This window comes from Hippoglossus stenolepis, chromosome 13, assembly GCF_022539355.2.
Source record: "Hippoglossus stenolepis isolate QCI-W04-F060 chromosome 13, HSTE1.2, whole genome shotgun sequence".
In the NCBI taxonomy this organism is placed as follows: domain Eukaryota; kingdom Metazoa; phylum Chordata; class Actinopteri; order Pleuronectiformes; family Pleuronectidae; genus Hippoglossus; species Hippoglossus stenolepis.
Window position 1 is genome coordinate 392,680 of NC_061495.1, and position 24,570 is coordinate 417,249.

At 46.0% G+C, this 24,570-nt stretch overlaps 2 protein-coding genes across 56 annotated transcripts in view; both read left to right on the top strand.

The window, feature by feature from the left end:
* Nucleotides 1-24,570, top strand: part of LOC118120114 (abl interactor 2-like) — an 882,953-nt gene that overhangs the window by 374,632 nt on the left and 483,751 nt on the right. The window lies entirely within an intron of this gene.
* ttn.1 (titin, tandem duplicate 1) overlaps nt 1-24,570 on the top strand; it is a 161,173-nt gene that overhangs the window by 133,917 nt on the left and 2,686 nt on the right. For all 50 annotated transcript variants that reach the window (XM_035174322.2, XM_035174331.2, XM_035174332.2 and 47 more), the window contains 32 exons: nt 53-349; nt 599-1,183; nt 1,341-1,643; nt 1,766-2,062; nt 2,143-2,430; nt 2,583-2,888; nt 3,086-3,388; nt 3,475-3,780; nt 3,888-5,651; nt 7,091-7,384; nt 7,536-7,820; nt 7,914-8,213; nt 8,321-10,387; nt 10,521-10,823; nt 10,913-11,218; nt 11,339-11,629; nt 11,714-12,013; nt 12,155-12,460; nt 12,568-12,870; nt 12,990-13,271; nt 13,380-13,973; nt 14,126-14,413; nt 14,540-14,839; nt 14,936-15,238; nt 15,407-15,709; nt 15,802-16,386; nt 16,480-16,782; nt 17,032-17,331; nt 17,433-18,008; nt 18,107-18,412; nt 18,586-19,191; nt 19,314-24,481. In XM_035174322.2, the coding sequence (XP_035030213.2) occupies nt 53-349; nt 599-1,183; nt 1,341-1,643; nt 1,766-2,062; nt 2,143-2,430; nt 2,583-2,888; nt 3,086-3,388; nt 3,475-3,780; nt 3,888-5,651; nt 7,091-7,384; nt 7,536-7,820; nt 7,914-8,213; nt 8,321-10,387; nt 10,521-10,823; nt 10,913-11,218; nt 11,339-11,629; nt 11,714-12,013; nt 12,155-12,460; nt 12,568-12,870; nt 12,990-13,271; nt 13,380-13,973; nt 14,126-14,413; nt 14,540-14,839; nt 14,936-15,238; nt 15,407-15,709; nt 15,802-16,386; nt 16,480-16,782; nt 17,032-17,331; nt 17,433-18,008; nt 18,107-18,412; nt 18,586-19,191; nt 19,314-24,481 (19,118 nt within the window). The remainder of the gene's footprint in view (nt 1-52; nt 350-598; nt 1,184-1,340; nt 1,644-1,765; nt 2,063-2,142; nt 2,431-2,582; nt 2,889-3,085; nt 3,389-3,474; nt 3,781-3,887; nt 5,652-7,090; nt 7,385-7,535; nt 7,821-7,913; nt 8,214-8,320; nt 10,388-10,520; nt 10,824-10,912; nt 11,219-11,338; nt 11,630-11,713; nt 12,014-12,154; nt 12,461-12,567; nt 12,871-12,989; nt 13,272-13,379; nt 13,974-14,125; nt 14,414-14,539; nt 14,840-14,935; nt 15,239-15,406; nt 15,710-15,801; nt 16,387-16,479; nt 16,783-17,031; nt 17,332-17,432; nt 18,009-18,106; nt 18,413-18,585; nt 19,192-19,313; nt 24,482-24,570) is intronic.

Here is a 24,570-nt window from a genome sequence, read left to right on the forward strand (position 1 = left end):
CATTTCATGTTTAGCAAAATGTGTTTCATACATGTATTGCTGTCTATTACAGAGGCACCAAGTGCACCCATGAAACTTGGAGTTGCAAATGTTACCAAGGACAGCATCACAATTGCCTGGACAAGACCAGAGTATGATGGTGGTAGCAGAGTTACTGGTTACCTTATTGATGCTCTGGAGAAAGGACAGACCAAGTGGGTGAAGTGTGCCACTGTGAAGACCATGACTCACACTATCAAGAACCTAAGGGAGAATGCTGAGTACTTCTTCAGAGTGCGAGCTGAGAACCATGCTGGACTCAGTGAACCCAAAGAGATGATCGTACCAGTTATTGTCAAGGAAATACAAGGTATTACCTCAACTTTTAAAACAATATTTTGGTATAAATTACTTTATTCATATCATAATTTGTTATTATCGCTAGAAAACAGGATACGACTCATAACAAATATTATGTAATATATTTCTACATAGGAATTGTCTTTTCTGCAGACTGACAGGAAATGCTGTAATACAATGTCTATATAATAAAAACTAATGGGGGTACTTGTTGTGAAGTGACATTACCTATCACATACCTGTCTTGTGTTTTCAACAGAGGCGCCAGAGTTTGACCTGACGAACTACCCGAAGAATACAGTTTATGTTAAAGCAGGATCTGACCTGACCTTTGAGATTCCTCTCACTGGCAGGCCCATGCCTAAAGTGACAATGTCCAAGAACAATGTTGTCATCAAGGGATCAAAGAGGCTGCTGACAGATGTGACACCAGACAGCTTAATCATCACTCTAAAGGAAAGCATTGCAAGTGATGCTGGCAAATATGAAGTCACTGCCTCAAATGTGGGAGGTACAACAAAGATCTCCGTTATCTTCGTTGTGTTGGCCAGACCCGGCCCTGCTGGTCCAGTTGAGATCGGAGAAATTGGCGAGACAACGGTGTGTCTGAAATGGGCTCCTCCAGAATATGATGGTGGCAGTCCTGTTACTAACTACATTGTTCTGAAGCGTGAAACCAGCACCCCCACCTGGGCCGAAGTCTCAACTAATATTGCCAGAAGTGTGATCAAGGTGTCTAAGCTGACCAAGGGAGAGGAGTATCAGTTCAGAATCAAGGCTCAAAATCGTTTTGGTGTCAGTGACCACATTGACAGCAAATCGATCATGATAAAGCTTCCATACAGTAAGTCAGACAACTTTCCCATCATGTAGATTTAATGATCCTGTTAATTCCTTCACGATAAACATCATTCTTTGTACCTTTTGTTGAATCAGAGTTGACATAGGTTAATCTTACTACTTCCATGAATAAACACTTACATGAGTACTGTCTGTTGCAGCCATCCCTGGACCTCCATCCACACCTTGGATCAGCTTTGTATCGAGGGAGAGCCTGACAATCTGCTGGAATGAGCCAGTAAATGATGGTGGAAACCCTGTGATAGGATATCATCTCCAGATGAAGGAGAGGAGCAGCATCCTCTGGCAGAAGATCAATAAGACAGCGATCCCAGCAAACCAGTGGCGAGTTACAAACATCTGCCCTGGCCACATCTATGAGTTCAAGGTGACAGCTGAAAATGCCGCTGGTATTGGAAAGCTCAGCAAGACCTCTGAGGAGGTGCTTGCTATTGATGCCTGCGGTGAGTGTTTTTTATTTCAATCTATATCTGTAGTTTTAACCACAGCCGTAAATAGTATGAGTTCATGCTTACTATTTACTTTTGTTTTATTAAAACTGGATCTGTATCACTTTAATGTGCAGAGCCTCCAGCAAACATCCGCATCACAGAAGTCACCAAGAACTCAGTCAGCTTGGCCTGGCAGAGGCCTCCATATGATGGTGGCAGCAAGATTACCGGCTACAGTTTGGAGAGAAGGGAAGCCGCCAGTGGAAGATGGGTGAAAGCCAACTTTACCAATATTATTGAACTGGGTTTCACTGTATCTGGACTCAATCAGGATGAGTCTTATGAGTTCAGAGTGTATGCCAGGAATGCTGTTGGTTCTGTCAGCAACCCATCTCTGATTGCTGGCCCAGTCACTTGTGTCGACGCATGTGGTGAGTTTAACTTTACATCTATGGTCACATGTCGTGTTAACTTCAATTTGATCTATATATTAATATGTTATGTCCCACAGGTGCACCAGCCATTGACCTTCCTCCAGAGTATCTTGATGTGGTTCAGTACAAGGCTGGAGTTTCAGTTAAGCTCAAAGTGGGAATTATTGCCAAACCTCTGCCAACCATTGAGTGGCTCAAGAATGGAAAGGAGCTGGTAGCAACCTCTACTGTGTCTGTGGAAAGTACAACAGACTCTTCTGCTGTTCTGATCAAGGATGCAAGTCGCTTCGACTCAGGCTCATATGAGGTCAAGATCAAGAATGTTCTCGGATCGGCATCTGCTACCATCAGGATTGAAATCCTAGGTATTTAGAAATTCATGCTTCACACTTTGACATTTCCACAATTCTTAATTCCTGGGCACACTGGTAGCTCACTTGGTTCAGCGTTTACAATCAATGTTGAGTCCGATCACCATATTAAATGTTCTCACGCTTCCCTTTTTTTCCTCCCTTAGACAAACCTGGACCTCCAGCCGGCAACATTAACTTCAACTCCATCACAGCAGACAATATCATCTTCAGCTGGGAATCTGTGCCTAAGTCTGACCAGGGAGGTTCTAAGGTGACCCACTATATTGTTGAGAGGCGTGAAACCAGCCGAGTGGTCTGGTCCACTGTGTCAGACAAGCACGAGCAGACATATGTCACCGTTGGCAAGCTGGTGCGTGGAAATGAATATGTGTTCCGCGTCATGGGTGTTAATAAGTATGGAGTTGGAGAGTCACTGGAGTCCGAGCCTGTCATCGCTAAGAATGCCTTTGGTAAGTTTTGGAGCCATAAAGTGCTGAATATGATGTTAAAAGTGTCATATCGAGTAACTACCTGCTGTTTAGTAAACATCAAATCATTAATCTGCAGCAACTGTTCCTTGTCTTTTTTCTTGGGGTTTTATTAAACAAATGTGTTTCTCATTAGCTTGCCAATTGTATTTCCTCACCACATTTGTCCACTTTTATAGTGACTCCTGGCCAGCCTCGTACTCCTGAGGTGAACATCATCACCAAGTCCACCATGGTGGTAGAATGGGACAAACCAGGTGTAGATGGAGGCAGCACTGTGACTGGCTACTATCTGGAGAGACGTGACAAGAAGAGCTTGCGCTGGATCAGAGTTTACAAAGACCCTGTCACTAATATCAAACAGACCGTGTACCACCTGACAGAAGGAAACGAGTACCAGTATCGGGTCTGTGCCATTAACAAGGCAGGAGAGGGCCCGTTCTCTGATGCATCAGACTACTACAAGGCGGCCGACCCAGTTGGTAAGTCTGCTCACATTCACAAAATGGCCAATAAAATGAAAAATATAAATGAACAGCTCCAACTAACAAACACATATTATTTACAGATCCACCATATGAGCCTTGCAAGCTGAAGGTGGTGGATTCCACCAAGACATCTATCACCTTGGGCTGGTCCAAGCCAGAATGGGATGGTGGCAGTGAGGTCACCAGCTACATGGTGGAGAAGCTTGTCGAGGGAGAGACAGAATGGGCTATGATTACCTCTAAGGGAGAGGTCAAGACAACAGAGTACACAGTTCATGAACTAAAACCAGACGTCAACTACTTCTTCAGAGTATCTGCTGTCAACTGTGCTGGCCGTGGAGAACCTCTGGAAATGACGGAACCTGTGCAGGCTAAAGATATCCTCGGTAAATTTATCAGTGATATTGATAACGTGAAGTTTGTGTCTTGTTTTGTTCTTACTCACATTTAGCATTCCCTGTGTAACCCTGAATGTGTTTAATGATTTTCACAGAGGAGGCTCAGATTGACTCAGACGTGGCCATGAGGACTCACTACATTGTAAAGGCTGGCAAGGATGTGGAGCTATCTGTTCCTCTGAAAGGCCGACCTGCTCCCACTGCTTCATGGAGCATGGGAGACGAATGCATCGATCGTAACCCCAAATATGAGTTCCACCACTCGGACACAACCACAGTCCTTGTTATGCGTGAGGTGACCAGGCTTGACACTGGAAAGTACACAGTCAGGTTAGAAAATGGTGTGGGAGAAGCCAAGACTCTAACCCTGTCTGTGAAAGTCCAGGACACCCCAGCTCAGTGCAAAAACCTGGTGCTGAAGGACGTGACCCGTGGAAAGGTTACTCTCTGCTGGGAGCCTCCACTCCTCGACGGTGGCGCCGAGATCACAAACTACATTGTTGAGAAGAGGGACTCCTCCAAGAGAACCTTCTCTGCAGTGACAAGCAAATGCACAGACACAACATACACTATGGAAGATCTGTCTGAGAAAACATCCTTCTTCTTCCGTGTGTTAGCAGAGAATGAGAACGGTGTTGGTGATCCATGTGATACACTTGAGCCTGTGAAGGCCACAGAGACTCCAGGACCAGTCAAGGAGGTCTCTATGAAGGATTCATCAAAGACGTCTGTCACTCTGCAGTGGCTGAAGCCTGATTACGATGGTGGCAGCATCATCTCGGACTACGTCATTGAGATGAAGCTTAAAGGCGAGGAATGGTCATCGGGAGGAACCAGCAGACAATGTGAGTTTGAGGTCAAGAAACTCAAGGAGCACTCAGACATGTTCTTCAGGGTGGCTGCCAGGAATGAGAAGGGACAGGGTGATTTTGTTGAGACTGGACCCATCAAGGTCATTGACTACATCATCACACCTGAGGCAAGCCTTGCTGAGTACCCAGATGGCAAAGTCAGTGTTCGCCTGGGTCACAATGTGCACATTGAGTTGCCGTACAAAGGTAAACCCAGACCTGCTATTCTGTGGCTGAAAGACAATCTGCCGCTGAAGGAGAGTGACCAAGTTCGCTTCAAGAAGACAGAAAACAAAGCCACTCTGATGATAAAGAATGTGAAGAAGGAGAATGAGGGTAAATACACCCTGACCCTGGACAATAAGGTCAACAGGAGATCCTTCCACATTCATGTCATCACACTTGGACCACCATCAAAGCCTGTTGGCCCCATCCGACTGGATGAAGTGAGAGCTGAGAGCATCATGATCTCCTGGGATGAATCCAATGATGACGGTGGTGGAGATATCAGCTGCTACACTGTGGAGAAGCGTGACACGTCCCAGTCTGACTGGAAGATGGCTTGCTCCAGTGTAGAAGGTACTCAATTTAAGCTCTCCAACCTGATCAAGGGTGTCCAGTATCAGTTCAGAGTGTGTGCTGAGAACAGATATGGAGTCAGTGAGACTCTGATCTCACAGATGGTCATCGCCAAGCACCAGTTCAGGCCTCCAGGCCCACCAGGCAAGCCTGTTGTTTACAACGTCACCAACGATGGAATGACCATCCAGTGGGAGCAGCCCATCTATGACGGTGGTACCCCCATTCAGGGCTTCCATGTGGAGAAGAAGGAAAAGAACAGCATCATGTGGCAAAAGGTGAACACGATGCTGATTAAAGAAACCGACTACAGGATTTTGGAACTCATTGAAGGCCTTGAGTACTCCTTCAGAGTCTACGCCCAGAATGATGCTGGCTTCAGCCGAATGAGTGATGAGAGCAAGTCAACCATGGCTGTCAGTCCTGTTGGTGAGTGCTGATTCAGATTATTATCACTGACACCATATCAAGTTTAGTTAAATCTGAAAACTGACTAAAAGGCCGGCCTATTTAGAATTTCAGCACTTTGGTAATACGGTCAGTGACAAATACGTGTTGGCATCATGAGAAATTCAAAAATATATTAAAAATTGTTTTGAGGTTTGTTAAAATGTATATTTTGTATTTATGTTGGTTTAATGTAATTTTAAACGACATTTACACAATTAATTACAAAAGATAAGACGGAAAGTGCCGGAAAACGTCAAGTGTTGTAAACACAACAGAATAAGAAATATGAAATATTTTATCCACCTTGAGTGTATGTAATTATACTCAGACAAATAAGTAATTCATTATAAATTATCACATCAAGAATTTTTTTTATTAGGATTCCCTTTAAATTAAGTTTTTGCAATATAGAAATGTGCTGAAAACACTTTTTATTTTATAAATAATCTTTGACCAATTGTGCACAAACTATTAAAAACCATGTTATTACTTTGTAGAAGAGGATTACATTTTATTCCACATGAATATTTTTATGAAAAATACTGGTTACTCCAACTGATAAAAAACAGTTACACCACCTGACCATGTTGCTTCCATTGTTTGATAAAGAAATTGCTTCTGAAAATCAGGCACGACAGTCAAAAGATCAAGTGAACTTAGTGTTTTATCATTATTTTTCAATTTCAATGAAGAAAAATCATCCCATAACAAGAAATGAATAATTCATGTCTTCGCAGCCTTAAAGTTGTGGATAAATCCCTTTTTCAAAAAATAAAATACAAATAAAATAACAGTAAACAAAAGTTCCACTTGGTTAATTACTTCATATTATATCTTTAATCAGAATCATAAACTACTGATATTTGACCAAATTTGCCTTTAACCTAAAGGTTTGTAACTGGAGTTCAAATTGGGCAGGCATTATCAATTTTCTTAAATAAATACTTCTAAAGTATTTTATCATAAATTATCAAAGCACCTGACATTCTCCTAAAAATCTGATTTAGTCATTTGAGCACTTGTGTCCATCAGGTTTTCTTGACTCACATTAAAAATTAGTAATGATATTCAGAACAATTTTGTTCCATTTATTTAATTTAATATTAATCAACACAAATGTAAGATTATGCCAAACTAATTGATAAATTCACTGTTTGTAGATAAGTTTAATTATTTGGTACCAAGTTTTTATTGTTACACCACGTTGACATTTTTAGCATCATCCCCGAATTTTCTCTCATAATTGCTACACAAGTTTTCAAATGGATCCTCAAGAAACTTTATGCAAGTAATTTGTATTTATTTTTAAATTCTAATCCTTTAAAATATCACTTAACCATATGGACACAAAAGAACGAGCGTCGTGTCATTGACCCAATAATTAGTTCAGTTAAAAGAATGTACTTCCTGTCTTTCAGATCCTCCTGGTCAGCCCGACTACACTGATGTGACCAGTGACTCTGTGACACTGAAATGGGATGCACCCAAACGTGATGGTGGTAGCAAAATTGTCGGTTACAATATTGAGAAACGCCAGGGACATGGTCGCTGGTTCAAGGCCAACTTGACCGACGTACATGATTGCCAGTACGCCGTCACTGGGTTGGCGACAAATGAACGCTACGAGTTCAGAGTCATCGCCAGAAATGCCATTGGTGTTGTCAGTCCTCCTTCCAACTCCTCTGGCTTGATTGTTGTCAGAAGTGAGAACGGTGAGTAATGAGTGTTGTAAAGTTAAACCTCAGGACTGATGAGTAATATTGTAGTAGATGGGCACTGCTTTCCTTTCTGTATAGTATTTGTTAACTGGTAAAAGTAAAAGACTTTTTTAAATGACATACCTCTTTTCTTTTTCAAAACCAGCTTCTCCAAATATTGAGTTTGGCCCAGAGTACTTTGAGGGTTTGACAGTCAAGGCAGGAGACAACATCAGGCTGAAGGTCACCATCACTGGACGTCCAGTCCCCAGGGTCATCTGGTTCAGAGACGGTGTGCAGGTTACCAAAAAGATGATGGACATTATCAATGTAGCTGGATCCACTACCCTGTTTGTCAGGGATGCTGACCGCACGCACCGTGGCCTCTACACTGTGGAGGCTACCAATGGATCTGGATGCAGGAAGGAGAAAATCCTTGTTCAAGTCCAAGGTACTTCACATATTTCTCTTTGTATTTCACTAGACTCATTTACAACATTATCATTATTTGTAAATGTTCTAACATCAATTTTACGTAATGCAGACACACCCGGGGAGCCAGTGGGACCCATTACTTTCAGTAACATCTCAGAGGGCAGGTGCACTCTGTCCTGGAACCCACCAGAGAACGACGGCTGCTCTGAGATTTCACATTACATCCTTGAGAAACGTGAGACTGCCAAGATCTCTTGGGCCTTGGTGTCTGATGAATGTGAGGAGTGCATGTTCAATGCGACCAAGCTCATCAAGACCAATGAGTACCAGTTCAGAGTCTCTGCTGTCAACAAGTTTGGAGTAGGCAGACCTTTGGAATCCAGCCCTGTCATTGCACAGATGCAGTACAGTAAGTGGATTAATTCAAAGGAATGCTAAGGAAACATTACATTTGTAAATAATCTATATGAAATCTATGCACACGTTGTCCTAATCTATCAAAATTGTTTTCCTCAGCTGCTCCTGAAGCTCCAGGAACTCCTGATGCCACTGAGGTGACAGGAGAGAGCATCACTCTCTCATGGACACCTCCAACATCCGATGGAGGAAACTCCATTCAGTACTACATTGTGGAGAAACGAGAAAAGAAGACTGTCCGGTTCTACAAGGTGATTACCAAGAAGCCCATTATTGAATGTGCTCACAAGGTGCTTCACCTGACAGAGGATACAGAATATGAGTTCCGTGTCATGGCCGTGAATGATGCTGGTGTTGGAGCTCCGAGCAACATCTCTCTGCCAATTAAAGCCGCTGAGCCAAAGGATATTCCTTGTGCTCCCTCTGTGGTCTGTGTATCTGACTCCAGCAACACATCCATCAGTCTGGAATGGAGCAGGCCTGCAGATGATGGAGGTTTGGATGTCCTGGGCTACATTATTGAGATGGTGAAGGGAGAAGACACCGAATGGAAGAGAGCAAATACAGAGCTGGTGGCAGAAACGAATTACACAGTGACTGGTCTACAGACAGGAGTTGATTACAAGTTCCGTGTTGCAGCTGTCAATCACGTAGGCAGAGGTGACGTTAAGGAGACTCCAGAGCCTACTCAGGCTGTTGACAGGCTGATGCCACCACAGGTGGATATTGACGCCACCTTCAAGCAGACACACATTGTGAAGGCTGGAGGTTCAGTGTGCCTGGGCATCAACTTCAGAGGAAAACCCATCCCCACAGCCACCTGGGTGAGAGAGGAAGGAGAGCTGGGTGTCATGTCAGAAATCACCACTACAGACAGCTACAGTTCCCTGACCATTGAAAACTGCTCGAGAAATAATACAGGTAAATACACTGTTAACCTGGAGAATGCCAGCGGCAGCAAGGCCATTACATTCACTGTAAAGGTGATGGACACCCCTGGAGCTCCACAGGCTGTTGTCTTCGAGGAGGTATCCAGAGGCTCAGTCACACTTACATGGAAGCCTCCTCTCAATGATGGTGGAGCTCGAATCCATCACTATATTGTTGAGAGGCGTGAGGCCAGCCGTCGCACTTGGCAGCAGTCTGGTGGCAAGTGCAAGCAGCACATCCTGAAGATCCAGGACCTGCTGGAGGGAGTGCCGTACTTCTTCAGAGTGTCTGCAGAGAACCAGCATGGTGTTGGTGAAGCATTTGAACGGACTGAGCCTGTCATTGCCACTGCAGAGCCAGCGTCTCCAAAGAGAATGGACATCCTGGACACCACAGACAGTTCTGTGTCACTGGGCTGGCTGAAACCTGAGCATGATGGCGGAAGCCGCATCCAGTGCTACGTCATCGAGGCAAAGCCAAAGGGTACAGACAAATGGGTTGTGGTTGGTAACACCAAGAACCTCACTTATGTGATTGAAAAGCTCAACAAGGGCGATGAGTATGACTTCCGTGTGAAGGCCAAGAATGAAGCCGGCTACAGCAAGCCCAGGGAAACTTTGGCTCCTGTGTTGGTCAAAGAGCCTCATATTGAACCTGCTGCTGACCTCAGTGAGATCACCAACCAGCTGATCACGTGCAGCTCTGGCAGAACCTTCACCATCGATGTTCCCATGAGTGGTAGACCTGCTCCTAAAGTCACCTGGAAGCTGGAGGAAATGAGGCTGAAGAACTCAGACAGAGTCTCCATTAAAGTAACAAAGGACCGAACCAGTATCTCAGTCAAAGAGTCCATGAGAGGAGATGGTGGTAAATACTACCTGACTCTGGAGAATGTGGCAGGAACCAGGACCTTCACTATTGAAGTGAATGTCACCGGTAGACCCAGTCCTCCAACTGGTCCCATCGAAATCTCCTCCATCACCTCTGAGTCCTGCGTCGTTAATTGGCAACCACCGGAGGATGATGGTGGCACTGACATCACCAACTACATTGTTGAGAAACGTGAGTCTGGTTCCACAGCCTGGCAGCTCATCAATTCCAGTGTGAAACGCACCAGTCTCCATGTCAGTCACCTGACCAAGTACATGCAGTACACATTCAGGGTCTCTGCTGAGAATAGATTCGGTGTCAGCAAATCCACTGAGTCTGAGACCATTGTCGCAGAGCATCCTTTCAGTAAGTACTAAACCTTTTGACCTATAAGCATTTCTTAAAATGTCAAAATACATAAATACATACATGCTTTCTATTGAATCAGCTATAAGTTAGATGACTGTGCTCAATAACAAAATCTATTTTCTAATCACAGCACCTCCTGGCCCTCCAACAAAGCCTTCAGTCTTCAATGTCACTGCCAACACAATGACCATGAAGTGGGAGGAACCCTACCATGATGGTGGCAGCAAAGTGACAGGCTACTGGATTGAGAAGAAGGAGAGGAACAATATCCTGTGGGTGAGGGAGAATAAGATCCCTTGCTTTGAGTGTTACTACAAGATGGAAGGTCTAGTTGAAGGCCTGGAGTACCAGTTCAGGGTTTATGCCATGAACAGTGGTGGGCTGAGCAAAGCCAGTGAGGCCTCTAAGGGAGCAGTTGCGCAAAACCCAGTTGGTGAGTTTTGACACTTGAGTATCACACTTTTTACAGTCTCAGTGGATTCCATTATTGTGTCTAATAAAAATATTTTATCCATCATTTAGATTCTCCAAGTAAACCAGAGGTCACAAATGTTACAAGAACCACAGTCTCCCTCAAGTGGTCTGCTCCACTGAACGATGGTGGCAGTCCCATTGTGGGCTACATCATCGAGCGTAAGCCATACACTTTGACCGGTGAGGGCCGCTGGCTCAAGTGTAACTACACCAACGTGACCGACAATTTCTACACTGTTACTGCTCTGGGAGAAGGAGAGCCCTATGAGTTCAGAGTCATTGCCAAGAATGCCAACCAGGTCTTCAGCCGGTCATCCGAGTCCACTGGATCTGTGCAGTGCAAGACAGACTTTGGTACTATCTTCATCTAAGACCATGATACAGTCACACCATATAGCATTCATTCACACTTCTTATTTAATCTTGAATGAAATGATGGTAGTAATAACCATGTACTTTGTCTCCACTGAACAGAGCCTCCAAAGGCCCAGCTGGACAGCAAACTCTTGTCTGAAACTGTGATGGTCAGAGCTGGTTCAGACCTGGTTCTGGACGCTGCAGTGGGAGGCAGGCCGGACCCCAAGGCTTCCTGGGCCAAGGGCAACAGGGAGCTGGACTTGTGTGAAAAGTACAACCTGCAGTACACCCCCACAAGGGCCATGGCTATAATCAAATTCTGTGACAGAGATGACACTGGAAAGTACATCCTCACGGTCAGGAACGTGAGTGGAACCAAGACTGCTGAGGTCAACGTCAAAGTGCTCGGTAAAAAAACTTTTATTTTTAAAGAATTTAAATTTGTCACAGGTCCTGAAAGCAACATACTATGAGCACCTGTGTTTTTTCCAGATACACCTGGAGTGTGTGAAGGCAGCATTGAAATCAGCAAAATCACACAGGAGTCATGCACCCTGAGCTGGAAGCATCCACAAGAGGATGGCGGTGACGATGTCTCTCACTACATTGTGGAGAGACGGGACACCAACAGGCTGACCTGGGTCATCATGCATGCAGAGTGCAAGGAGCTGACCTGTGACATCACCGGGTTGTTCAAGAACACCGAGTACCTGTTCAGAATCCGGGGAGTCAACAAGTACGGAGCTGGAATTCCCCTGCAGTCAGAAGCCATGGTCGCCAGAAACACGTTCAGTAAGTGACTTTAAAAGCATCATTTCCCAAAAGATAACTGAGGTCAAACAGTCCAGGTTCTTATACAGATTGACAGTGAAATAAAACCACAAATTAAACCTTTATAATGTCCAACACTCAACTGCTCATCTATTCCCTCAGCTGTGCCAACTCCTCCTGGTGGTCCAGAGATCCTAGTATCAGGAAAAGACTTTGCCACCATCGAGTGGCTGAAGCCAGAGAGCGACGGTGGCAGCCCATTGATCCACTACCTGGTGGAAAGGCATGAGAGAAAGAGTGCCCGCTGGGTGAAGGTAAACAGGGATGGAGCTCACCTAGACACCACACTGAAGGTGTCTGGTTTGACCGAAGGCAACATCTACCAGTTCAGAGTGACTGCCATCAACAAGGCTGGAGAAAGTGAAGCCAGCGAGGTTTCTCTGTATGTCGTCTGCAGAGTGCCAACATGTAAGTTCAGATTGTTCAAGTCAAAATATCAAACACTATCTTTTTCTATCTGGACAGGATTAATGGGTAACGTGTCAATTAACAAATATTTATTATTTACTACTCAGGCACCCCAGCTCCTCCCTCTATCCCTCGTATCACTGACACCCACGCTGACAGCATCAGCTTGGCCTGGTCCCGACCTGTTGAGGACGGAGGAGCTGATGTGATCGGCTACATTCTGGAGATGCAGGAGGCCGGAGCAGAGGAGTGGAAGAAGGCCCACGAAAAGACCCTTCATGCTGCTGAGTATGTGGTGACCGGACTTTCTGCAGGCAAGAAATACTGCTTCGCAGTGGCTGGCATCAACATCAATGGTACAGGAGACTTTAGTGAACCCTGTGCTGAGACTGAACCAGTGGAGAGAATTGGTAAGTAATCTGGAAAAATGTTCTTTTGGTAATAGAGTAGATGTTATTTGCAGGTCTTTGATGAGGTTGTAACATTTAAATTCCTGTATCACTTACATCACAAACTACTTCTCACACAGAAATTCCTGACTTTGAGCTCCACGACGACCTTAAGAAGACCATCTGCCTCCGCGCTGGTGGCTCCCTCCGCCTATTTGTCAGTGTCACTGGTCGTCCCAATCCTGCCATCTCTTGGAGCAAGCCAGACGTTGACCTTCACAACAGAGGCTTCATCGAGGTCACCAATACGTCCACCACACTCATCATCGACAAAGTCCACCGCTACGATGCGGGCAAGTACACACTGATAGCCGAGAACTCTGCAGGCAAACAAGAAGTCAACATCCTGGTCAAGGTCTATGGTAAGTGACATACTACACAGGAGTACCGATACTTTGAATTGATTTTATATGATACATTACGTTTTTGAGGATTTTATATTTTAAGTGCAGAACTATTTTTATTGTTAGATACTCCTGGACCAACTGGACCAATAAAAATCAAGGAGCTGAACAAAGATTCTGCCAGCATCTCTTGGGAAGCACCAACTGTAGATGGTGGTGCTCCTGTCAACAACTACATCATTGAGAGGCGTGAGGCCTCAATGAGAGCCTACAAGACGGTGACGTCCAAGTGCAGCAAGACGTCCTATAAGATAGATGGCCTGATGGAAGGCATGCTGTACTACTTCCGGGTCCTCCCTGAGAACATTTATGGAATTGGAGAACCCCGCGAGACACCTGACGTCATCCTGGTTTGCGAGGTGCCTTTGCCACCACACAAGCTGGAGGTAGTCGATGTCACCAAGAGCACTGTTACCCTGGGATGGCAGAAGCCTGAGCATGATGGTGGCAGCAGACTGATAGGCTACGTTATTGAGGCCTGCAAGTTCGGCACCGACAAGTGGATGAAGGTGGCCACACTGAAGCTCACAGACTTTGAGCACACCATTGAGAAGCTGAATGAGCATGAACAGTATTTGTTCAGACTCAGAGCAATCAACAGCAGAGGAGCCAGTGAGCCCAAAGAGCTTCTTACCGCCGTCACTGTGCAGGAACAGAGAGGTAATGACATATTTTCAAATGGTTTTAGACAAAAGCATAAATAACAAAGGGATTGACTAAAGGGGATTGTATCATCACATTTCAGTTCGCAATCAATTTCCCATCTGTTGTCATCTGTAGTTACACTGTTTTTGTATATGTCTTTTTTCCAGTGATGCCAGTGGTGGACTTTTCCAGTATTCCTCAGAAGGTTGTCAATGTCCTCGCTGGCAAGACTCTGGAGCTGGACCTGCCCCTCATTGGCAGACCTCCTCCCATCTGCTCTTGGTACTTGCGGGACAACAAGATAAAAATTACTGACCGTGTCAAGATCAAGAGCACCGGCAAGTTCTCCAAACTCACTGTGTCTGACACCACCATCGATGACACTGCTGACTACACCCTCGAGGTGAAGAATGCAGTGGGCGTCATCACAGAGGTCATCAAGGTCATAATCCTGTGTAAGAAACCCTCTCTTATTTGTTGCTGATGTTTATCAATAGCAATCATAGCCACAGACAGTGTACTTTATTAACATCAATCAAACTGACTGTAACCTTTAATTCTGTTTATCCTATTTTGTCTAGCTAAACCTGATGAACCAAAGGGACCCATCAGATTTGATGAGATTGATGCCACCACCGTCACCTGCAGCTGGGACCCTCCAGTCAGAGATGGTGGCGCTCCCGTCAGTGGCTACGTGGTAGAGAAGCGTGATGCTCACAGACCTGGCTGGTTGCCTGTCTGTGACTCTGTTAGCCGACCCACTTTCAAGTTTGAAAACCTGATTGAGGGAGATGAGTATGTCTTCCGTGCAGCTGCCATGAATCGTTATGGCACTGGAGAGTTCCTACAGTCCGACATTGTCACCTGCAGGAGCTTGAATGGTAAGACTGCAATTACACATTTGACTGATATCGTCTTACAGACAGAATTAGGTAACTTATGACAGCATTATCTAACATATTTTCCCTCCTAAACAGATGTGCCTGGACCTCCTGGGCGTCCAACAGTTTTTGATGTTTCTCGTGATGGCATGACTGTTGCCTGGAACCCACCAGAAGAAGATGGTGGCCTTGAGGTTTCTGGATATATCATAGAGCGCAAAGAAGTCAGGTCTGACAGATGGGTGCGCGCTAACAAGAACCCCGTCACCATGACCAGATACAGGTCAACAGAGCTGATTGAGGGCCTGGAGTTTGAACACAGAATCACTGCAATCAATGCCAGAGGACTGAGTAAACCAAGTCTGCCATCCAAACCAGCTGTGGCAACAGATCCCATCGGTAGGAGAACAGTTCTAGGAAAAGTGTTGTTTTTTAGTTAAAACTGTTTATTAAAATTAAATTCATACTTATATTTGGCGACATCTTAAATCTTAAGATAGCAAGTGCAAACTCATGTCTTTTGAAACAGTAGCAACAAATACTGACATTCCTCTCTTCCCTTCCTAGATCCACCTGGTTGTCCACAGAACCCGAGGATCACTGATACCACCAAGTCCTCAGTATCATTGGCTTGGAGTCCACCTGATGATGAGGGAGACGCAAGGGTGAATGGTTACCTGATTGAGATGCAGAAGGTGGGCACTATGGCCTGGATCAAGTGCAACACCACCCCATCTCTGATCTGTGAATACACACTGACCAACATGCCACAAGGAGAGGAGTTCAAATTCCATGTGATGGCCTGTAATGCCGGTGGCTCTGGAGAGCCTGCTGAAGTGCCTGGAACTGTCACAGTGACCGAGATGCTTGGTAAGGCAACAACGGCTACCTTAACTACATCACAACAACAAAATCAGTTTTCACTGGTTTTAATGTGGCCACTCATTTGTGTTTCTCTCCAGAATCTCCTGATTATGACTTGGAGCTGAAGTACAAAGATGTGTATGTGGTCCGCCAGGGAGGAGTAGTTAGACTCTCTGTGCCCACCAAGGGTAAACCTCATCCAGTCTGCAAATGGTTGAAGGATGCAGGTGCAGTCTCCACGAAGGCCATGATTGCCTCCACCGAAGATGCCAGTGAGCTGGTGATCAAGGGGGCTGAGAGGAGTGACTCTGGTTTGTATGACCTCCTGCTGGAGAATAAGGTCGGCAAAAAGAAGGCCCAAATCAAGGTGAAGGTCATTGGGCGCCCAGGTGCTCCAGAGGGACCAATGGTCTTTGAGGAGATCCAGGCAAACTCTGTCAAGGTGGCATGGAAGGTACCCACTGATGATGGGAGCTCAGAGATCTTGGGTTACATTGTGGAAAGACGTGAGGCAGCCAGAAACGCCTGGTACACCGTGGACTCGAGAGTGACTGACACTCAGCTGGTTGTCAAGGGCCTGAAGGAAGGAACAGAGTACCACTTCAAGGTCACAGCTGAAAACTCCTTCGGTGTTAGTGCCTCCCTAAAGTCAGAGCAGCCAGTGGTGCCTAATACTCCTCTTTGTAAGTATTCCACTTCTTCAGTCTGTGTTTCAATGTGTCTTTGACCTGAGATGATTCAGTAATTATTGAAAATATCATCTGTTTTAAAACCAGGTCCTCCTGAGTCTTCAAGCACCCCACCAGAGATCATGGACGTCACCAAGAGCTCTGTGGCCCTGGCTTGGTCCAGACCAAAGGACGACGGTGGTTCTGCCATCACTGGCTACTTTGTTGACTACAAGGTGGTGTCTACTGAAACATGGTCCCGCCACCAGACAAAGATCACCTCGACCATGTTTACTCTGCCTGGACTCACCCCTGACTCAGACTACCAGTTCCGCATTGTTGCTGTGAACGACATTGGTGAGAGTGAGGCTGGTCCTGTGTCTGACCCAGTCACATGCAAGGATCCATTTGGTGAGTTTTCACTCATATTTATATGTATTTATACTATAACTATTATAGTAGTTGATGAAATTTTACTTGCCATGAGCCATCTAGATGTAAATGATATTTCACTGTAAACCTAAGTAAAATCAGTTGATCAAAACAACCTCCAATACTTGGCTGGAGGAGGGTTTTGCAGATAAAATGATTTAAAAAAAAGATTCAGTATTCATTGTTGGTTTCAGGATTAATTAATTTGTTTTGTTTCTTTCGTTCCAGACAAGCCAAGTCAACCAGGTGAGATTGACACAGTTAATGTGACAAACAACTTCATCACCATACGCTGGCAAGCTCCAGAGTGCGACGGTGGAAAGGAAGTCCTGGGCTACTGGGTGGAGTACAGGAAATCAATTGAAAGCACTTGGAAGAAGTCTAACAAGCAAAGGGTGAAGGAAAAGGAGTTCACCATGCCTGGACTAAATGAGGCCACCGAGTACGAGTTCAGAGTGTTTGCTGAAAATGAGACAGGAATGAGCCGACCCCGAAGGACTACCACATGCATCAAGACCAAACTGAGCGGTGAGTAGACTGAAATATACAATGTGAAAATTATTTGTACACAATTATCCAGAATTTCTTCTCTAAATAAATTACGTTGCCTCCTTGTTTTGTATTTACAGTTGAAACTAAGCCAAGCCTGAGGAAGGAAATGGATGAAGTAACTGTCAAACTTGGCCAGCCTGCGGTCATGAAGTGCCAGATCATTGGTAGACCTGTTCCTGAAATCAAATGGTATCATGTCGACAAAGAGATTGTCGAATCCCGCAAGTATGAGATGAGCTCCGATGGCCGCAACCACTCCCTGTCAATAATGACCAACCAGCAGGACGATGAGGGACAGTACACCTGTAAGGCCATCAATGATGCCGGAGATGCTGAGACCACAGGTATCCTGGAGTTGGAGGCAGCTCCATCCTTCCATGCTGACTACCCATTGAAGGAAACCTACTATGCTGGCCTGGGAACTACTCTGCGTATCCATGCCGTCTACATCGGCCGCCCAGAGCCAAAGATCATGTGGCTGCATGGAGTAAAGACTCTGGAGAACACAGAAGACATCAACATTGAGACAACTGAGCATTACACACACCTTGTCATTAAGAATGTGCAACGCAGATTACATGGAGGAAAATACAGGATCAGACTGCACAACCACTTTGGCAGGGCTGACACCGCGTTCAATGTCGAAATCTATGGTATGCTCATGTAAAATACCTGCAGTGAGTGCAACAATGAATTCATCTGTACAGGTGATATTAGATTCAATAATTTAATCCGATCCTTCTGTTTCCAGACAAACCTGACATGCCACAGGGTCCCATTGTCCTGGACGCCCTCCTGAAGAATTCAGTCATCATCAGCTGGAAGCTTCCCAAGGACGATGGAGGCTGCATGATCACCAACTACATTGTGGAGAAGCGTGAGGACAAGGAGGGAACAGAGTGGGAACTGGTGTCCTCATCCATTAATGGAACATCTTGCCGTGTCCTTAACCTCATCGACAGTGCTGGTTACTTCTTCCGTGTGTATGCCCAGAATCGCTATGGCAACAGTGAGCCATTGGAGCTCACTTCACCTATTCTTATCAAGAGCCAATTGGGTACGTTTAATCCAATGACCTTTAATGTTTTCAAAAGTGCTTCATGAATCCATGTCTTACAATGTATGTGTAGAAGAATAATACATCATATTAGTTCACATGTAAAGACCCTAACCCTAACCCTAACCCAAGTACACTGCGATGGCTTCTTATACACATATTTCTGTCCACAGAGAAACCATCACCACCTCTGTCGCCAGTTGTGTCGGCAATTACCAAGGACTCCTGCGTCGTTTCCTGGAAGCCTCCACTCAGCGATGGTGGCTCCAAGATCAAGAGCTATTGCCTTGAGAAGAAGAACAAGAAGGACAAAAAGGAATGGACCGAATGGACTCCGGTGACCACAGATGAGATCAAACAGACAGTGTTCTCAGTGAAGCGTCTCAATGAGGGTGTCGAGCACATCTTCCGTGTGAAGTGCGAGAACGTCGGAGGACAGAGTGACTACAGTGAGGAGACCGCTCCCATGGTTCCAATCACGGCTGTCGAGATCCGTGCTCCAGCCTTCAAGGAGGAGCTGAGGAACATGAGTGTCAAGTACAAGAGCAATGCCACCCTTGTCTGCAAGATCATAGGACAGCCCAAGCCTGTGATTAAATGGTTCAGACGAGGAAAGGAGATCCATTCTGATGGAAAGAAGATCAAGATCCAGGAGTTCAAGGGAGGTTACCACCAGCTAGTTATCACTGAGGCTGATGACGAAGACTCCACTGTTTACCAGATCAGAGCCACCAACCAGGGAGGCTCCATCTGTGCTACAGTCTCTTTGGATGTTGAAGGTAAGTGTAAAGATATATCCAATTCTTCCGATTTGAACCGACTCAGACTTAACCAGCAGCATAACTAAATTAAATACTTGTTAAAACAATCATCTCACTTTAGCCATTTCTTTCATTTCTAGTCCCTGCCCAGATCCACCTGCCGAAGAACCTTAAGGACAAAGAAGCCATCCCTGCCCTGCGTGGAGAGATGGTTAATATCAAGATTCCTTTCGGTGGCAAACCAGATCCTGTCATTACATGGCAGAAAGGACAAGATCTCATCGACAGCAATGGCCACTACCAGGTCATTGTAACCAGGTCATTCACGTCTTTGGTGTTCCCCAATGGAGTGGAGAAGAAGGATGCTGGTTTCTACATTGTGTGTGCCAAAAACAGATTTGGCATTGACCAACAGACAGTTGAGCTGGATGTGGCTGATGTGCCTGATCCTCCACGCGGTGTCAAAGCCAGTGACGTCTCCAGAGACTCTGTTACTCTGAACTGGGTGGCACCAGCTAATGATGGCGGCAGTAAGGTCATCAGCTACATCATTGAGAAATGCCCCACCACTGCTGAGAGGTGGGAGCGTGTCGCCCAGTCCCGTGACACTCACTACACTGTGATCAATCTGTTTGGAGGAACCAGCTATCAGTTCAGGGTCATTGCTGAGAACAAATTTGGACAGAGTGCTCCATCTGAGACCAGCGGACCTGTCATGACTAAAGAGGACAAATCCAGAGTTCTGCTCTATGACAGGGAGGTTGACGATACTGGACGTGTTCCCAGGGGCAAGGTTCAACACTCTGATGCCAAGAATCTGCATAACAAATATGCTATCGCAGAGGAAGTGGGCAGAGGTCAGTTTGGCATTGTCCACCGCTGTGTTGACATCAGCACTGAGAAGACATACATGGCTAAATTTGTCAAAGTGAGAGGTGCTGATCAAGCAATAGTCAAGAAGGAAATTGCAACACTGCACTTGGCCAGACACACTAACTTCCTCCTTCTCCATGAGTCTTTTGACAGCCCAGAGGATCTAGTGATGATCTATGACTTCATCTCTGGTGTCGACATCTTCGAGCGCCTCAGCGCAGCTGACTTTGAGCTTAATGAGCGGGAGATCGTTAACTACATCAAGCAGGTCTGCTCAGCTCTCGAGTTCTTGCATGCCCAGAGCTATGGAAACTTTGATATCAGACCTGAGAACATTGTGTACACAACTAGAACCAGCTCTAATGTAAAGATCATCGAGTTAGGCCAGACCAGACACCTAACTCCTGGAGAACAAATCAAGATTCAGTATACCACTGCAGAGTATGCTGCCCCTGAGATCCACCAGTGTGACATGGTCAGCAGTGTCACTGACATGTGGTCGGTTGGTGTCCTTGCCTATGTACTCCTCAGTGGACTTAATCCATTCACATCTGAAACCAACCAACAGATGATCGACAACATCTCCAATGCAGCCTATAGCTATGATGACGAATCCTTCACACAGGTCAGTGTTGAGGCATTAGACTTCACAGACCGCCTCATGACAAAGGATCGTAAACATCGTATGACAGCTGCCGAGGCTCTGGTGCATCCTTGGCTTGCCAAGCCTGCAGAGGATATCAGCACCAGAGCAATCCCATCTGGTAGGCATAAAAGATATTACCAAACGATGGTGAGAAAAGAGTGGAACACTGTTGTCTCTGCAGCTCGTGTTGCCAGTGGGGGCTCCATCAGGTCCCAGCGTGGAGTCTTTGTCGCCAAGGTGAAGATTGCTTCATTTGAACATGGTCCTGTTGCAGGACAGATTGGCCATGCAGTGGTGAATGAAGGAGACAGTGTGAAATTCATCTGCCACATTGACAACTATGATAGCACTACTGAAGTGACATGGTACTGTGGAGTCAGGCAGCTTGAAGCTGGTGAAAAATATGAAATAGAATATGAGGATGGCCTGGCTGTAATCACCATCAACAAGGTCACAAGGGCAGATGATGGTACCTACAGATGCAAGGTTGTTAATGAGTATGGTGAAGACAGTGCCTACGCTGAGCTGTTCATCAACAGTGTTAGATCGTGCCGCGAGTACTTCACCAGTCGTGTGGTCAAGAGAACAAAGCGCAGAGTTGACACTGCCAGAATGCTTCAGAAACCACCAGAGTTCACCCTTCCTCTGGTCAATAGTACAGCCTACATTGGTGAAAATGTGCGCTTTAGTGTCACCATAACTGTTCACCCTGAGCCTCGTGTCATCTGGCACAAATCGGGACAGAAACTTATCCCTGGAAATGATGACAGGAAATATACCTTCATCAGTGACAAGGGTCTGTACCAGCTGATTATCCACAAACTGGACAAGGAGGATGATGCAGAATATAGTGTTGTGGCACGTAACAGGTACGGTGATGACAGCTGCAAGGCTCGTCTTACTGTTGTTCCTCGTCCTAAACCAGCAGATCTCACCCTGAGGCCCATGTTCAAACGTCTGCTAGCAAACGTAGAGTGCAGGGAGAGCCAGAACGTACGATTTGAAATTAGAGTGTCTGGCCACCCCACACTGAAGTGGGAGAAAGATGGCACACCTTTGGCCTTTGGACCATCTATTGAGGTTGTCCACGAGGGTCTTGATTACTTCATCCTTCATGTGAGAGACACTCTCCCTGAGGACTCTGGCATATACAGAGTAACTGCTACCAACTCTGCTGGATCTGCCAGTTGCCAGGCCACACTCAAAGTGCAGCGTGTCACTCATGTAAAGAAGGAATATGAGACCAGTGAAAAGGAAAAGCAAAAGTTATCTGGAAAGGAAGAATTGGACAAAAAGTTGAGGCTTTACCAGATTATGTCCGGCACTGTTGTTGCACCTCTACCACCTTTAGCAGTACAAGCTGTCAGGGAGGCAGCCACCATGTTCAAACCGGCTGTGACAACTAAGAAGGGAGAGAAGACTGAGATTGAGATACAGAAAGAACGAGAGGAGAGGAAGAAGCGAGCCGATGAGAAGAGGCTGCGTATGCCCTATGACGTCCCCACTCCTCGTGTCATTAACCCAGCTGTTCTCGAGGAAGATGTGGAAATAAAACACTTCAAGCCACTCTCTGACATGAAATGGTACAAGACACTGCGTGATCAGTATGAGTTCCCTGAGCCTATGGAGAAAATAAGGCACAAGAGGATGAAGCGTATTCGCCTCTCCAGGTGGGAACAGTTCTATGAGGTGCCAATCAGGATCAAGGACCAGTATAAGCCTAAGTGGCGCATCTCATCCATTACTCAGGATGACTTGGAGACTGTGAGGCCTGCAAGGCATCGCACTCCTTCCCCTGAGATGGAGGCATACCACAGGATCAGGAGGAGATCCCTGGGTGACCTGTCCGATGAGGAACTGCTGCTGCCTGTGAATGAGTATCTGTCCATGAAGAGAATTGAGGAGGAGAGGCTTCGTCTGGAGGAAGAGCTGGAACTTGGGTACTCTGCTTCTCCACCGAGCTTCAGCCCAGTTCGCTTTGAACTCTCTGCCCTGCGTCCCTCATCTCCTAGAAGAGTCTACAGTGACGATGAAGAGGAAGAAGCGGTCCGCAGATATGACTCCTACCGAATTCCATCTAAATATGAGGCTGGTCCAAGTTTTGTTGAGCTTCGCCAGCGTCACGACAAAGCCACACACACACCTCAGAAGCAGAGGGTTTATGAAGAGAGAGAAGATCAGGAGCTGCTGCGCCCACACACCACTGCTCAGAGAATCACATCATACAAGAGTGAACTCAAACGCATGGAGTTTGAGGAGAAGATGCGAACCTCTAAAAAGGAAACAACTGTCACTGTTGCAAAAGTCTCTGAGAGTGTTGAATCTGAGCACCTGACATCCTTTACCTCAGAATATATTCCTAAACCCATTAAGAAGCTTCCAATGCCTGAACCTTTGAGGGGAAGATCTTCCACCCCAGAAAAGGCTGTGAAGACAGACGTCGCCTTTCCTAGAGTTGACTTTGCATCCAGGTACGAGGAGAGGAAGCGGGCTCTGAGGACAGAGAGAAGATCAGTGGAGAGGAAGGTTGAGGTTGTGACACAGGCTCCTTTTAGCCTTGACCATGCTCCACATATTACCATCAGGTTGCGATCTCATCGTGTCGCCTATGGCTCCAACACAAGGTTCACCCTGAACGTCCAGGCCAAACCAGAATCTGAGGTCAAGTGGTTCCACAATGGAAAAGAGATTCATCAGAGCAGCAAGTACCACATGACCAATATCAGTGGAATGCTGACCCTCCAGATCATCAACTGTGAGACTGAGGATGCTGGAACTTACCGTATTGTCTGCAAGAACACCAAAGGAGAGACTTCTGATTATGCAACATTAGATGTTGCAAAAGCAGAATATGTTGTTTTCTCTTCACGCCGCAAAGATGAGGAGCCTCCATCCGCCCATCTGCCTGAAATGACCAAAACAGAGGAATATCACGTCTCCTCCTCTAAAACAACAGAAACCGTGACTGAAACTGTTAAAGAGACCACTACTGTTGTTGAGAAGCCGAGGGAGAAGCCAAGGGAGAAGCCAGGTGCTCCTGCTCAGATCCTGACCAAACCACAGTCTCTCACTGTGGAGGAGGGGGACCTCGCCAGATTTGAGTGTGATGTCGCTGGTGAACCAGCACCTTCTATCACCTGGATGCATGAAGGCACAGTTGTTGGTTCCTCTGCTCGTCACCACATTGTCTCCACCCAGTACAACTCCTCCTTCGAGATCTCTTCCGTTGAGGTGTCGGATGAAGGCAGCTACACTCTCCTGGTGGAAAATGCTGGAGGCAGACAAGAGGCTCATTTCACTCTATCGATCCGTAAATCTGATTCCAAGGAAAAAGTTGTTGCCCCTACTAGAATCACCTCTCCAGAGGCTAAGTCACCTCTTCCCAAGTCCCCTGAACCAGTCAAATCTCCTAAGAGAGTCAAGTCCCCTGAGCCAATCAAGTCACCTCAGAGAATCAAGTCTCCAGTCTCACCGAAATCCCCAACACCAAAGTCCCCAACACCAAAGTCCCCAACACCAAAGTCCCCAACACCAAAGTCCCCAACTCCAAAATCCCCAACTCCATCAGAAAAGAGCGAGCAGGGAATCACCATGGGTCAGGCTCAAACTCAGCAAGGCCTGGTCAGCTGTCAGTTTGATACCGCTGTCACAGCCAAGCGCTCGGGCGCTCCTCGGTTTGTGGTGCAGCCCAAGTCCCAGAATGTGAACGAGGGACAAAATGTGAAATTGATGTGTGAAATCGAAGGAGAACCTTCACCTGAAGTGGAGTGGTTGAAAGACAATGTGATGGTGAGTTGTTTTCTCCAGGAAGTCATTTGTTTTTAAATCATGTCAAAAATGTTGCTTGTAGTGATTTTAGTCTGAAGCTAAACTGGATG